Source organism: Dipodomys ordii, unplaced genomic scaffold (assembly GCF_000151885.1).
Source record: "Dipodomys ordii isolate 6190 unplaced genomic scaffold, Dord_2.0 Scaffold89, whole genome shotgun sequence".
Taxonomy (NCBI): Eukaryota; Metazoa; Chordata; class Mammalia; order Rodentia; family Heteromyidae; genus Dipodomys; species Dipodomys ordii.
The window spans coordinates 2,106,550-2,123,607 of record NW_012267305.1 but is presented as its reverse complement, the minus strand read 5'-3'; the positions used below and the strand labels follow the sequence as shown (position 1 = coordinate 2,123,607).

The window sequence follows — 17,058 nt, the reverse complement described above, 5'->3', positions numbered from 1 at the left end:
CCTTCTGTGTCTGCAGCTGGTTCTTAATTTTCCGCATTCTCCAGCCACAGTCCAAAGCACTTACAGGCTTCTGAAGACCACTCTGCCTCCTGACATCACTTCCACTCATAAAAACCCAGGACTGGAGAGTGGAGCCATGGGGACTCCAGTACTAAAAAGTAAAGTGGGGAAAGATCCCTCAGGGTCAAGGCTGGAAGAACACAGTAATTTCATGACTCTTAGTCTAGTACAACCTAATCAGTCTGTATTTGGGATATATTTTAGGTCATGTGTGGGCATTTGTGGGCTGGCTGAGTTCTGAATCACTGAAACATTGCTTTTAAAAGAAAATACATATTGATAAAAACAAGTCTTGAAAAAAATTGAAGAGATCTGTTTGCCTTTACAACACTTCTTGTAAAACCCCAAATAGGAAGAAAAGAAAATGACTCAATTTTTCATGAATGAGAGAAAACAAGATATTGTTCCCTCAGGATAGAGCTCAGAGGATTTTAAAAGTAACCTTACCGATATTGAGGATTTCGTGCCCAGACTCCAGTTCCAACTGAGGCTCCAACAATGACCATTAGCTTCCACAACCATATTGGGGCAAAGACAGCCCAATAACTCCACTGAATGATGCCATCCAGACGAAGGGCAAGCAGCACAGAGAATAGCAGCAAACAGGCATAGATGAGGAATTTACTAGGAGAAAAAGAAAATTACTCAAGAAGATGCATTTTTACAAACCTCATACTTAAATAGAGAGGGATAAAAGCAGTATTTTTCATCTCATAAAAACCACTAATTCACTGGGCACCAGAGGATCGCATCTGTAATCATAGCTACTCTGGGGTTGAGATCTGAGAATTAAAGTTTGATGCCAGCCCAGGCAGAAGTCTGTGAGACTCTTAAGTCCAATTAACTAACTACATAGTGGACATGTGGCTCAAGTAGTAGAGTGCTAGCCTCCAGCAGAAATGTTAAGGGCCCGCACCCAGGTCTTGAGTTCAAATCCCAGTACCAGAACATAAAAATAGGAAAGGAGGGATTATTACTATAAGCACTACTAATAATTAGAAGTAAAGGATACTATAAGCTACTTTATTGTCAAGGTAATTCAGTGGTGAAAGTATTATACATAGTGTAAAATTTGCCCTTTTATTGTACGTTCTTCTGAATTTTGACAGATACATATACTTGTGTAAATGCTGTCGAAAGATACAGATGTAGAGCAGTCCTGCCACTGCACCAAAGTCCTTGCTGCTGGACCAGCTAGAAAAATGAGAAAAATGCACCTTAACTGTTAACTTCACAGTACATACAAAAATTCCCGCGACATGGATGGATCACAAACCTAAATGCAATACCTCAAACTATAAATAGTAAACACTATTTGCAAGCTGAGCATAGGCAAACATTTCTTAGATGTGATATAAAATTGTACTTCTTCAAAATTAAAAACTCCAAAATGTAAGGTTAAGAAAATGAAAAGCTAAGCTACAAATCAGAAAAAAAAACACATTCTAAACCTATCTAAAAAGTACCTGTATCCAGTTTATAAGAACAAGTTTGACAACTTCACAACTTTTAAAAAAATTTTAAATGGGCAAACACTACAAAGGGATACATCATTATAGAAAACACACAACGAGTTACACAAGCACAAGAAAATACGACCAGTAGTTCCATCACTAAAATTTTACTGTGTGCCAATCATACTCACAACAAGATAAAATTATACAATCATTGGAAGGGTTCAAATTAAAATGGCTGACAGTAGTGCAGGGCCAAGAGGGAACTGTAACTCTCATATATGCTGGTAGGAACACAAAATAGTAGTCACATTCAAAACCATGTCAGCTGTTCCTTATAACTTTATTGCCCAGCAATCCCACAACTAGCTTTTTACCAATGAAAAAGGGAAATAATAACTCAAAGGCTTGTAACCAAATGCTTAAGTCATGAAAATCACTAAAAACAACCCAAACGTATATAACATAGTGAATCATTAAACTGTGATACAACCACTAGTGAATCGTTAAACTGTTTGTGATACAACCATTCAGTGAAATGCCAATCTGCAGTAGAAAGGAACAAACTAGAGCTGTACACACATGAATGGACCTGAAATACACAATCCTAAGTAAAATAACAATGAAAACACAACATACAACTTCATTTATTTGATACTCTGAAAAAGACAAAACTTTTAGACACAGAAAATAGCAGTGTAGTAACTAGTGGTTGTGCTGAGGGAAATCTGAGGAACTTTTCTGCAGTGGCAAAACTCTTCTATATCTGGATGGCATTTATCATATTTGGGTCTATCAAAACTCATACAACTATATAACAAAAAGGGTAAAATTAGGACTGGGAAGGTGGCTCAGTGATAGAGTGCTTGCCCTGCATGCATGAGGTCCTGGGTTCGATTCCTCAGCACCACATAAACAGAAAAAGCTGGAAGTGGCACTGTGGCTCAAGTGGTAGAGTGCTAGCCTTGAGCTGAAGAGCTGAGAGACAGCACCAGGCCCAGAGTTCAGGCCCCACAACCGGCAAAATAAAAATAAAAAGGGGGCAAGGGTAATTAAATCTAATGTATCTATTGATATACCTGCACATGTATGTAACAAAATCAGCACCTAATATTTATTGAATGTTTATGGAATGTCAGACACTAATCTGTTCATCAAGCATGATATCACCTATGGCTCAAGGCAAACCTATGAAAAAGGCACTACAATTATTTCCATTTTGGGAAATAAAAATTCCAAGCCAGGTGCTGGTGGCCCATGCCCAGAATCCTATCTATATTCAAGAAGCTGAGACATGAGGATCATGGGTCAAAGCCAGCCTGGGCAGGAAAATCCCTAAGATTCTTATCTATACTTAATCACCAAAAGGCTGGAAGTGGAGTAGTGGCTCAAGTGGTAGAATACTAACCTTGAGCAAAAAAGCTACGTGATGCACCCAGGCCCTGATTTCAAGCCTGAGTACCTACACAAAAACAAAAAGAAAAGAAAAAAGAAAGAAAATTACATTCCACAAGGAAATAGAAGCTTAATTTTTAAAGGCTTGTCCAAAGGCTCATGGAGTGGACATTCAAACTAAACATCTACTCCAAAGTCATTTTAATTGAGTACTAGGCTGTATTGATTTCACACTGATAAACATAGTTAGAAGAACATCTATGTAAGTAAATATACACTGAACACTTCATAGTTACCTCTTCTGGGGAAGATTAACAATGGTCTTTACATGCTTTTGCTTGGCATATCTTAGTTTTCTTCAAGGTCCAAGTAATACTTTTACACTGAAAAAATGACAGGAAGCTTCAATTGGATAAAAGTAAATAGATGTTGTAGGAGATGGAATGTACAAAATTAAACTCAGAGGCAAACCTCAAATGAGAGTAAAGAATATTATCATTGAATGGGTTTCTAATTATTATATATTATCACTATTTTATTATTAAATGTTATATTTTAATGCATTCTATATATTATATACACATATAGTTATATATAGATCTTGTGTCATTCATAAAATCAGGTCATCATTTGCATCTAATAGGAGATTATAAAATAATGGCTATGAAAGTGCTTTCAATAAAATACTACAATATAGTTTTGTTAATTCCTAGTATCAGGACTCCTTGACACTCTTAAAACTTAGCCCATTACATGAGCAAGGTAATGAGTACATTTCTTATCCCCTCTGTACAGTATTTTCACAATAAAAAAAAGTCATTAACAAAAAAAAAACCAACTTTTTAAGGTTAAAAAGAGGGAGAGATGTAGAAATAAAGGCAAAGTAATGGTGTAAATACAATCAAAACACATACATAGGTATAAAAATTGTCACCATGGAATCTCTCATTTTGTACAATAATATATACTAATAAAAATATTTTTAACAAAAAATTAGCCCAAAGACCTTTGTTCATAGCAGTTATCCCTACTGATATTTATCAGATATCTAAGTAGCTATTAAAAATTACTAATTAAAAGTAACATAAGTGACTCATGCTTATAATTCTAGTTACTCAAGAGTCTGAGATCTGAGAACCATGGTTCAAAGCCATCCCAGGCAGTAAAGTCCATGAGACTCTTGTCCCCAATTAGCTACCAAAAAACCAAAAGTGAGGCTGTGGCTCAGGTGGTAGAGTACAAGCTTTGAGCAAAGCTCAGGGACAGTACCCAGGCCCTGAGTTCAAGTCCCAGGACCACCACACAAAAAGAATAAAAGTAACATGAGTAAACATATTACATATTACCGTAAATACATTTTTTATCAAATTATTTTCCAAAACCAAATATATGCTGAAAATCTAGCTTTATAAAGACAAGTGGATAATGGTGAATATTCTCAATAGAATTACCATAACTCAACAAAAGGCAGCTTCTTTTTGGGGGGTGGGGTTGGTTGTGGGGCTTGAATTCTGAGCCTGAGATTTGCCCCTGGGCTCTTCAGCTCAAGGTGAGCTCTCTACCACTTGAGCCACAGTGCCTCTTCCAGTTTTCTGGTGGTTTACTAGAGATAAGAGTCTCATGGAGGGGCTGGGAAGGTGGCTCAGTGGTAGAGCACTAGCCTTGAGCTGAAGAGCTGAGGGACAGTGACCAGGCCCAGAGTTCAGGCCCCACTACCGGACCAAAAAAAAAAAAAAGAATCTCATGGCTTTCCTGCCCGGGCTGGCTTTGAACTGTGATCCTCAGATCTCAGCCTCCTGAATAGCTAGGATTACAGCATGAGCCACAGGTGCCCAGCTAAAGTAGCTTCTTTTTTTTTTTTTTTTTGGTCATGGGGCTTGAACTCGGGGCCTGGGCGCTGTCCCTCAGCTCTTCAGCTCAAGGCGAGCGCTCTACCACTTGAGCTACAGCGCCACTTCCGGTTTTCTGGTGGTTTATTGAAGATAGGAGTCTCAGGGTCTCTCCTGCCCGGGCTGGCTTTGAACCGCGATCCTCAGATCTCAGCCTCCTGAGTAGCTAGGATTACAGGCATGAGCCACCAGCGCCCGGCTAAAGTAGCTTCTTAAAGGTTAACTGCAATGTGAAGGCTGAAACCCTATCAATGGATTTTTTATACTCTGCAATGTTAAAATCTATGAGTCTCTTGTATACTCTGAACAACTCTTTTGTCCCTATGTGATTGTGTAATACCATGTAGGTCAACTGGAAAATATTGGTTCAATGTGTCATGAAACTCTATCAACTGATGACACAATTTACTATATAACAGCAAAATAATCATACTAGTTATGATTACTACCTATTACACTAGAAATGTTTCAAGCACTGGGAAGTTATCAAACTCATAGAAGTGGATACAAGTTAGAAAAATCTGATTCTCTCTGGAAAGCTTAAATTTATCATTTTTGTTTTTCCCATTTGTTTTTGGGTCCGGTCGTGGGGCCTGAACTCTGGGCGCTGCCCCTCAGCTCTTCAGCTCAAGGCTAGTGCTCTACCACTTGAGCCACAGTGCCACTTCCGTTTTTTTTTCTTTTTGCTTATGTGGTGCTAAGGAATCGAACCCAGGGCCTCATGCATGCAAGGCAAGCGCTCTACCACTGAGCCACCTTCCCAGCCCGCTTTTCCCATTTTTTTATTAGCATACTTATTTTTTTAGCATACAAGAAGGGCTTTTGCATCCCCAAACTCACCTCCTCAATCACTCTCACTTACTACTCACCTTCTAGAACAACTTCAGCAGATATCAATGCTCTATTTTTATATATGCAATTAAATTACTTTGGCCATATTCATCCACCTTCGCCCTCTCTATTCACTTATCCCCTCCCACGGGTACCTGCCTCCCCCAACAGAACTCATTTTCCTTTTCTCTCATTTGTTTTTAATGAGTCTTAATTGTACCAAGAGTTTTCACCAAGATTTTTCAGATGTGCATGTGCTATATGCTAATTAGAATACTACTCTCTATCTCCTTCATTTCTACCACCCTAAAACCCCCCTAGTGATCATGCACTTTAAGAGTGCTTATATCATGTTCATACATAGTTGTAATGTATTTCCAAAGTATTCATCCTCTATTTTTTCTCCATCTCTCCCTTCACCTTATTCTCTTGCAGAGTTCCACAGTTAGAATTAGGTTCTATGTATGTGTATATATTTTCATATACACACAGACATATTTGTACATACATATATATACATTTCCATGAATATGTCTTTGGCTCTAATTTCCACAAATGAGAGCAAACACATCTGTTACCTTTTTGACTTTTTGAGTGTGGCTTATCTTTTACATGATAATTTCCAATTCCATCCATCCTCTTGCACAAGACAGAATATCTTTTTTTCTTTGTAATATTTTTTATGCACTCATTTGTTGTTAGACAACTCAGCTGATTCTACCATTTTGCTATTGTGAACAGTGCTGAAATAAGCATGGCTATTGCTTAACACACCACTGCTTCACACTCAATAGTAATATAGAGGGGTTATAAGGTAGGTCAACGTTAGCAGGATACAAAATCAACATACAAAAATTGGTAGATTTGCTGTATACTAACAATGAATAATCTGAGAAAGAATCAGAAAAACCATCCCATTCATAATAGCCTTAAATTGGACACAATCAATACTCATTAAAGTCCAAATGTTATTCAACAGAAACAGAAAAAATGATCCAAAATTTTGTATGGAAGAATGAAAAACTCAATCACAAGTAAAAATAGCAATACTGGAGTAAATTTATCACAATAATAGACTAATTACACTACAGAGACAGTTTTTTAAGCATGATAATGATATAAAAACAGACACAAAGAGCAATATAACAGAGTTGGAGACTCAAAAATAAAACTGCATGGCCACAACCATCTAATTTTTTACAAAGAAGCCAAAAAATACACACTGGAGAAAAGATAGCCTCTTCAACAAATGATGCCAGGAAAATGAGATGGAAGCAGAATGAAACTTGACCTCTATCGTCACCCTGTCCAAAACCTGAATCATTTTCCTTCAAGTAGCAGGTTCTGTTCTGCCATTTTCAAAAGAAAACCCTAACAGGAATAACCACGCACTTGTCAGCTAGTTGTCCTTCAAATAAAAATAGTACTCCATGAAAATAGCAGCTTCAAACTGAGGTGCAGAAGTGTTTTTCTTTGACTCAAAACTTCCCACCTAAGTATGCAGCAAACTTCCTATTATTCCCATTCGGTCACATGGGATATTAAAACTTGATGTATATTTAAAGGTCAAAATGAATATGAGATTAATATTTATTTTTTCTGTTTTGGAAGCAGAGATTTTCAAAGGTGTGTTTTGGTGTACAATCCCACGATAACTAGTGTAGTTGGCAGCACTGTCCTGATTCATGTCCGGTTAGCTGCTGTTTGACCCACCACTACCTTTGCCAATTGTTGACACAGAGAAAATGTCAAAGGAAATTGTAGCATTATTATGAACATAAAGTTGACCTTATAGATCAATGGAAAATATCCCAAGGTCCTCTAGGGGTCTATGAAGAAGTCTAAGTCAATTCAAAGAGAGACTTTTACAAGATGTCACAAAGAATAAGACAGCTAACACTGAATGATGTCAGGGTAAGAATGACTTCATTCTTTAGATTTTTGAGAAGAATAGGACTCGTGGAGTAGGAGGTACAAAAATTAAGAAAAGGATTTATAAAACACAGTAAAGAGCACAGACAACTTTGTTTTCACTACTTAAAGTACACGAGGTGTTCCAAAATTGAGAAAATCAGAACCACTTTATCAAGCAAAACCTATGGTTATACATACCTTTACCCAAAAAAAGTCCTTGAAAACAATTTCTTATTTTTTTTAAATTTAATTTTTTTTTTGGTCGGTCGTAGGGCTTGAACTCTGGGCCTGGGCGCTGTCCCTCAGCTCTTCAGCTCAAGGCGAGCGCTCTACTACTTGAGCTACAGCGCCACTTCCGGTTTTCTGGTAGTTTATTGGAGATAGGAGTCTCACGGTTTCTCCTGCCCGGGCTGGCTTTGAACCGCGATCCTCAGATCTCAGCCTCCTGAGTAGCTAGGATTACAGGCATGAGCCACCAGTGCCCGGCTACTTTAATTTTTTTTTGTGAACATACTGTACAGAGGGGTTACAATTACATGGGCAGGATAATGTGTACATTTCTTATCAAGCATTGTAGCCTCCTCCTTTGTTTACCCTTCACATCCCTTCCCAGCCTCCCCCCCCCGCCCATCCCCCCCCCCCCCCCCGCACCAACATTGCAAAGCTCATTTGAAAACAATTTCTAAAAGCAATCATTGAACTAAAAAATTAGCTGATATAAGGATGATAGATATGAGACTCAGATAACAGGCAGAAGTAAAACTCTAAGAGTTCTGTAACAAATAAATGGAAGGATAAACATTGGAGCCAAATTTATTGTGTTCTGCAAAAAAAGAGTTTTCTTAATAAGAGAATAGGGAAGTTAATTTAAAAAATAGATATACCGGAATATTTTAAATGTTAGAAAAGTGCTTATCTCAAGGTTTTTGACATAATTTCAAGGGAAACTAAGAGTTTTATGTCTACTACATGAAAAGAAAAAAGAAACAAAAAGGAAACAAGAGGATCCTGGAAGAGGACAAATAATGATATGCAGTGGAATTTGTGACTCATTTGCTAGAGTTAGAAGAACATAAATGGGTTGCATGGCCCTAGTGTTGATTTCCTGAATGCTGCCATACAAAACTACCAGAAAAGCCAATGACCCAAATTGCTTAGCTCGGTAGGTCAGATGTTCAGTATGCATCTCACTCAGCTAACTTGAAGGTGTCAACAAGGCTTCTGCATTCCTTCTGAATGCTTTGAAAGAATGTTTTCATGCCTTTTCTAGCTTAGATAGGCTGCCACATTCTTTTTTTTTTTATCCATGTTTTTTTTGTTTGTTTGTTTGTTTTTGGGTCCGGTCGTGGGGCCTGAACTCTGGGCCTGGGCGCTGTCCCTCAGCTCTTCAGCTCAAGGCTAGTGATCTACCACTTGAGCCACAGCGCCACTTCTGGCTTTTTTCTTTTTTGCTTATGTGGTGCTGAGGAATCGAACCCAGGGCCTCATGCACGCAAGGCAAGCGCTCTACCACTGAGCCACCTTCCCAGCCCGGCTGCCACATTCTTTAGCAGCCCTTTCGTCCATCTTCAAAGTCAGAACTGGAGAGTTCAGTCCTCCTCATCCTGAAACACTCTCACCTTTTCTGTCTCCTGATTATATGATAATTAGAAATTTTAACTCCATCTGCTATCACATATCTCTGTATTTCGAGAAGTAAGACATGGCATATTTGGGAAGGCCAATTCTTCTGACTACTGCTGTTCTATAAAAAGGATAAAACAAAAACAAAGGTCACTCAGGTAGCTGGTGGCTCACACTTATAATCCTAGCTACTCAGGAGGCTGAGATCTGAGAATTGTGGCTTGAAACCACCAGTAGCAGGAAAGCCTGTGATACTTTTTTCCAAATAACTACTGTAAAGAGGCAGAAGCAGAGCTATACTTCAAGTGGTAGAGTGCTACCCTTGAGTGAAAAAGCTCAGGGACAACCCCAGGCCCTGAGTTCAAGCTCCAGGATTAGCACATACACAAAAAGAATAAAAGAAGGGATATACATATGTACAAGATAGATTATACTCAGTAAAGAGTGGAAGCAGACAGACTAGAGACAGAACACATCACAGCAAAGAATTAATACCTATTAGAAAGCACTTATTGCAGAGCTGGGAGGATTATAACTTAATATTAGGTTCCTTCTTAAATAAGGATTAAGGCTAAAATACAATGCTATTGCAGAATATTTACAACACAAATAAAATATTACAAATCTCCTTGGTTGCTGCCAAAACAAAAGTCAGAGAAAAATGTAACCATTCCAAAAGTTTAAATAAAGTAAAAACTGAACAAAACTGCAAAAAAAACTAATGAACAGTGTTTCTAACAAATTTAGGGAAAAGATAGCAAGTCAAAATATGGAAATAAAAAACTAAAAGCAGAAGTATATATAACATTATATTATAACCCTCTCTCTCTCTCTATATATATATATGAATGAAGTGAGAAATCAGTAGAACTGTAGTTCCAGGCCTGCCTGGGCAAAACCTTAGCAAACCCTCAATCTCAATGAACAATCAAGGTGTGGTGGTACAACCCTAAAATCCCAGCTTCTGGAGGTATACAGGTAAGAAAATCACTTTTCAAGGCTGGCCGTGGGTAAAAATTAAAGACCTTATCTGGAAAACACTAAAAGCAAAAGGGACTAGGGTCTTGGTTCAAGAGATAGAAAACACAAAGTCTTCTTCTTTTTTTCCTTTTTAAATTTTCTTTTATTTTTTATTGTGAGAATACCGTTCAGAGGAGTTACAATTACATGGGCAAGATAACGAGTACATAAGTTCAAATCAAAGTACTACCAAAATTAAGAAAAAAGACAGACAGACAGACAGACAGACAGACAGACAGACAGACAGACACACACACACACACACACACACACACACACACACACACCAGCTAAGGAAAACTTACTGTTTCTTCAAAAAGTAGTCGAAACTTAAAGTACATAATGCATATATATACATACATATACACGTTATTCTTTAAATTTGGGGGGAAAGAAATTTTATCTCAAACTAAAATATTTCATAGCTAACTTTTTATTTGACTCAGTAACAAGTAAGAAACACAAAGCCTGACTGGCAAGAGAAAGATGCTGGTAACACAGAGGCAAGAAAACTTTTTTTTAAGTCTAGTTAGAGCCTAAACTACTTTGAATTATTTTCCAAAAAACAGACGAGTGTCCCAGTACAGGTTTTCCTTAATTCTCTACAAACTAGAGGTTCAACTCATGATGCTCTAGACTTAACCACTACTTCCAAATTTGGGGGGAATTTTTCCAATTATATCTGTCTCTGTTGCTGTCTTGTCACTACAACAATATACCCCAGATTGGGCATTTTCTAAAGAACAGAAGTTCTGGAGGCTGGGAGGTCCAGAAGCATGGCACGGGCATCTGTGTGTGCTCAGCATTGGGTGAGGACTTACTTGCTGCTGTATCAAACATGGTGGAAGGCATCACATGGGAAGACAGGGCAAGCTGCCAGCTTGGGTCTCCCTTCCTTTTCGTATAAGACACTTATAGCACAGCAGAGTGTGTCTTGTAAGGTCATGGTGTCATAAGGTCATGGGTGCCCCACCCACACGAACTCCTCTAATCCTGGTTACTTCCCAAAGGAAGTAGTAGAACCTTGGGCTCCACTTCCAGATACCACTGACACATGACTGTTTGGAGGATACATTCAAATCATAGAATTCTTCTCTTACCCCCTCCCCAAATTAATGTACCTCACACAATGCAAATTATATGCATTCTATCCCAATGGCCCCCCAAAGTCTTAAGTTATCAACTCAAAAGTCCAACTGTAACCCCTCTGTACATCACTTTGACAAGTATATATATATATATATATATATATATATATATATATATATAATTTGGACATATATATATATGTCCAAAGTTTCATCTAAGTCAGACATGGGTGAAACTAAGGTATGACTCACCTTGAGGAAGTTACCTATAAGCCTGTCAATCTAAACAAGTTACCTATTTTCAAAATACTGTGGTAAGACAAGAATAAAACAGCCATTTTAAAAGGTGTAAATTAAAAATAAGTCCAAAACCCAATAAAGCAGAAATTAAGCGCTGACTATAGAATTATCCTTGATGCCACATGCTGCTTTAACAAGTAGCGTAAGCTACACTTGGGGCTGCTGGGGCCCTAGCTGGAATGTCAAGAAGCACTATGCCAGAATTGGAGGAGCAGAGATTCAAAGTGGTCCTAGGCAGTAAGCCTGTGGCCAGTGCTTTATGTTTGACTCCTAAAACCATTCTGTCCTCTTAGACTTGTGGGTCCGTGATGGGAAAAGAAGCCTTAAAGATCTTGAAAATGTCATTCGAGTCTCTCTCCTATTGTCTCAATAAGTCACCCAATCTGAACCTGGTCTACTTAGCTAACAGTCATGTCCATGCTCTTGGTTTCCTCTCCAGAAAAATGCTCTTTCATTCTCTATCACACTGTTACACAGAATTTCACAAATTTAACTAGTCACTTTTAATTATAAATTGTCTCTTAGTTACCTTTTGCTCTCTCTATTCACTTTGACAAATATTCATGCAATAACCTAAATACCTTGTTGCTTAGAAATTACTTCCACTAAGCTGGCTGCTGGCAGCTCATGCCTGTACTATAATCCTAGCTACTGGGAAGTCTGAGATGTAAGGATCACGGTGTGAAGCAAGCCTGGGCAGGAAAGTCCCTGAGACTGTTATGTCCAATTAACTAGCAAAGAAGCTGAAGGTGGAGCTATGGCTCATGTGGTAAAGCACTAGCCTTGAGTTTAAAAGCTCAGTGAAAGGAGCCAAGCCCTGAATTCAAGCCCCAGGACTGAGACACAAAAAGAAATTACTTCCACCAGATTAACATCATTTATTACTCTTAAATTCTGCATTCTATAAACCTCTAGGCCATGCATACAACGCAGCCAAGTTCTTAACAACTTTGTAATGGGATGGTCTTCTTACTACAGGTTCCAAAATCCTCAGCTCCATTTGAGGTCTTATCAGGTTTTGAAAGGTCTTTAGTGTTCACAGGTCTACCAACATTCTGGTCAAGACCAGGTAATGTGTAAGATATCACAGACTTTGCCTACTCTTCTCCTGAGCATTGAGCAGAATTGTCCTTAACACTGCATTCTCAGCAATACAGAATTTCTCTAATATTTGATTCAAAACTGTTCTAGCCTATAGATATTACTTAGTTCCAAAGCCACTTCCACATTTTTTAGGTATTTGTACAGCAATGCTTCACTCCTGACACAAAATTTCAGTTCTAATAACTTCCATTTAGGATAACTTACCTAAGCATAAGGGAGAAACTGATTTCTTATTTCAGATGCTAGTCAAAATTCTCTTATACTTTCAGGAACATAGAACGGGCCTTCTTGCTGCACCATAATATAGAAGAGAGGCCAGGTACTGGTGGCTCATGCCTGTAATCCTAGCTACTCAGGAGGCTGACATGTGAGGATTGTGGTTCAAAGCCAGTCCAGGCAGCAAAGTCCCAGAGACTCTTGTCTTCAATAAACCACCAGAAAACCAGAAGTGGTGCTGTGGCTCAAGTGGTAGAGTGCTCACCTTGAGCTGAAGAGCTGAGGGACAGCGCCCAGACCCAGAGTTCAAGCCCCACGACTGACAAAAAAATAAAATTTTATACATACACACACACACACACACACACAAAGGAAGATAGGGCAAGTATGCTAGCTTGGATTTCACCACTTATAAAATCATTAATGCCATGATTAGTACTCTATTCCCATAATCCTATCTAATCCTAATTGTCTCTCAATGGCTCTACTTTCAAATAATATTACCATATTAATTTTGGGGGGGGGGTCTAATGGTGGGGCCTGAACTCTGGGCCTGGGCGCTGTCCCTCAGCTCTTCAGCTCAAGGCTAGCACTCTACCACTTGAGCCACAGCACCACTTCCGGCTTTTTTTCTTTTTGCTTATGTGGTGCTGAGGAATTGAACCCAGGGCCTCATGCATGCAAGGCAAGCGCTCTACCACTGAGCCACCTTCCCAGCCCCCTACCATATTAATTTTTGGATTAGGTTTCCAACACATGAAATTTGGGAGGAAACAAACTAGCGATATCTTAAGAAAGACTTATCTGTGAATCAATAATGTTAGTACATTATTAGTGAGTAGTATAACATGAACTAGACCTTATAGTTTTCTGCTCAGGCTGAAATTCCTTTTGCTCAATTTGGTGGGGAGAAGAACAGAGGGAATGTAGCAAAAACATTACCTCTGTGTAAAAGGTCTAATATTTGTTTTGTACAACTCAAAAAATTGCAGCTGAAAGCTGGCTGCCAGTGGCTCATGCCTGTAATTCTAGCTACTCAGGTGGCTGAGATCTGAGGATCAAAGTTTGAAGCCATCCCAGGTAGGAAGTCGATGAGATTCTCATTTCCAATTAACCACTAAAAAAAATCCAGAAGTAGAGCTGTGGCTCAAGTGTTAGAGCTCTATCCTTGAGCACAAAAACCTCAGGAACTGCACCTAGGCCCTGAGTTCAAGCCGCCAGTACCAGCACAAAACAACTGAGATCTGAAAGCTGGAAGTAGAGACATTGGCTCAAGTGGCAGAGTGCTAGCCATGATCAAAAAGGCCAAGCAAGGGCAAGAGTCCCTAAAGTTCAAGCCCCAGTACCAGAAAACAAAAGCAAAATGTGGCTGGAATCTTTAGATCCATCAGGTTTCTCTACTGGAAGCTGCTGGCTTGACTGAAGCCTGTACAAATGCACAGATACACACACACATACACACACACATCTATGGCTTGATGTAATGGCTCCAATTGGCATACTAGTAAACTGATATTTTCACAAACTGTTAAAAATGGACTATACTTCCTACACTGGGCAGAATGTTGCTAAGCAAATTTAAAATTTTGAGCAGAAAATTTAACTGGCTTTAATTTGTAAAGACAAAAAAGTTTAAGGGCACATAACTAGTAGATATCTTTAAAAGTACAAAATAAGGTATTAAAAAGCCCAAAATCCAAATGAAACCAAATCAATCTTAAGAAAGAATAGAAAAAGCCCACACTAGTGGGTAGATGCACTTCTAAGTTCCTTATCTGCCATTTCTCACTCTGTGGTTTTAGGTGAATTATTTCCCCTAAGTTTATCTAGTTATTTCTCATGCACTTAGGAAAGTGGTATATGAAAGCACTGGGTGAATGACATAATGAATCTATTATACAATTATTATAGTTCTGGTAGTATTAGGAAATAGGAAATTGTCATACTGTTATAACAATCTCATTTAGAAATCATTTTTCTCACTATGAGTTCGCAGGAAAGGATGGATTAATTATTAGTTATAAAGTATCTATCTCCAGAGTTCAATTCAAAGCTTTTATTTGAAATTCTAGTCAGCATATACAAATATGAACCAGGATCAGGTAAAGCAATTAGAAATCTCTAATGTCAATGTAAGTAAGATTAACTCCCATAATCTTAGGAAATGAACACTCCTCCAAAATCATCTGCCTTTCCCCTAAAACAAGGACTTTGTATTAGTACCTGTCTCAATTTGAGTTTTACCCAACATCTATTCATTCAACACATTTAGTCAGCACCTCAAAATCCTGGCCCTTGAACAGCAGCCAAGAAAAAAAAACCTATGCAGCTATCAAAGTAGTAAGAATGCTAATTTCAAAAGCATAAGTTTTACATTTGTATTGCTTTAAGTAGCCCCTTTGGGAGGCAGTGAACTGAATTCCACTATGTCATTGCTTAAACCATCTTTGGATCCTTCCTCATAGAATTGCCTTGAGAGCCTGCAGGCTATTATTCTGAATATCCAAAATGGTGCCAAACCTTCTCCAAGAGTGGATTTCAGTTTTGTAAACTGCCCAAAGTCAGCCGCAGCCAAGTGTAGTGAATAAGATACATGATCAAATCAGGTGGCAGTATTTTGATTCAAAATACTATGTGATTATAATATAATGAGACAAATTTTCTTATATGAGTTGTAAAACCGGTTCTAAAGGGAATTTCAGATGAGTAACAAGGAATATGAGCAATGGAATAGGTGTGTGTGTATATACATCAATATCGTATATTATAACATATAAACCTAATATATATATATATATATGTGTGTGTGTGTGTGCATACATGTGGATATGTGTACAAACATATATTTGTATATACAGATATTTGTGTATATATATTTGAGGAAACTAGAATATTATAAAATATTTTTTAATTTAGTTCTCTGAATAACATTCCTTATTTGGATACACAACCTCAAACTTAAGGTCTGTTTTATTAATCATTTACAATTCATGAACAGAATGTCTCCTAGCATCCTGGACTTGCTATGGGAAGAAAAGGCTGTCACTAAATGAGAGAGGCAGCACTGACTAGGTTGATGGAGCCCAGATTTCAAAATACTGACCTGAATTAAAATCCTGACTTGGTTCGTTACTGCCTATGTGACTTTAGGGAAGTCATAAGCTCTCTAAAATTCTCTAAAATGAGGCTGATCTCTAACTTGTAAGGTAGTTGTAAAAAGAAAAGAGAATGATGCTGGACACCAGTAACTCATGCCTGTAATCCTAGCTACTCAAGAAGCTAAGATCTGAGGATTGCAATTCAAAGTCAGCCTGGGTAAGAAAGACCATGAAGCTCCCATCCCTAATTAACTACCCAAAAACCTTGAAGTAGAGCTGTGACTCAAAAGATAGGAATGAAAAAGCACAAGGACAGTGCCCAGACCTTGAAGTCAACCACCAGGACCAACACACACACATACACACACACACACACACACACACACACACACACAGTAGACACAATGCATACGAAGTTTATATGTTGTGTCTAGCACAAAGTAGGTGCTCATTAAGTCATAGCTATGAATAATAACCATCAACCAGTAAATCCAAGATAATTTTCTAACTACAGGTGGCTTAACATGGCAGAACAGAAAAGCCATCATTTCAGTAATGAGTAGTTCATTAACAGTACTGACAATACATTCATGCTGACCAAGAATTCATCCTCAAGTAGGTTTGAACACTGAAAAGGGGCTACATCCCTTCTATTCTTATACTCAGAGCACCAAGCATATCTCTTCACACATGGTAGGAACCTGGGAGCTGTTCCATGAATGATGCTTTAAAGATAATTTACAAAACACAAAGGTCAGGGAGCTGCCTTTTATAATCAATCAAATTCAACAATCACATTTATTTTTGCTGATTTCAAATAAAAGAAGATAATTTATATAATCCACAGAATGGTTTCAGAAGAGGTGATACATACATACTGACAAATGTCAGGCACTGATTGCTCACACTTATAATCCTAACTATTCAGGAGGCTGAGACCTGAGGACCAATAGTGGAAGCTACTCTGGGCAAAAAAGTCTGAGAGACTTTATGTACAATGAACCAGCAAAAAAAATAGAAGAAGAAGAAGAAGAAGAAGAAGAAGAAGAAGAAGAAGAAGAAGAAG

General features: G+C 38.2%; 1 protein-coding gene across 2 annotated transcripts in view; it reads right to left on the bottom strand.

The window, feature by feature from the left end:
- Positions 1-17,058, bottom strand: part of Tmem185a (transmembrane protein 185A) — a 39,550-nt gene that overhangs the window by 17,273 nt on the left and 5,219 nt on the right. The window contains exons 2-3 of one of the 2 annotated variants that reach the window (XM_013025995.1): positions 3,206-3,292; positions 508-684 (exon numbers count right to left, since the gene is read on the bottom strand). In XM_013025995.1, coding sequence (XP_012881449.1) covers positions 508-566 — 59 coding nt within the window. In that variant the 5' untranslated portion in view covers positions 567-684; positions 3,206-3,292. The remainder of the gene's footprint in view (positions 1-507; positions 685-3,205; positions 3,293-17,058) is intronic. The other variant, XM_013025994.1, reaches the window with a different exon arrangement.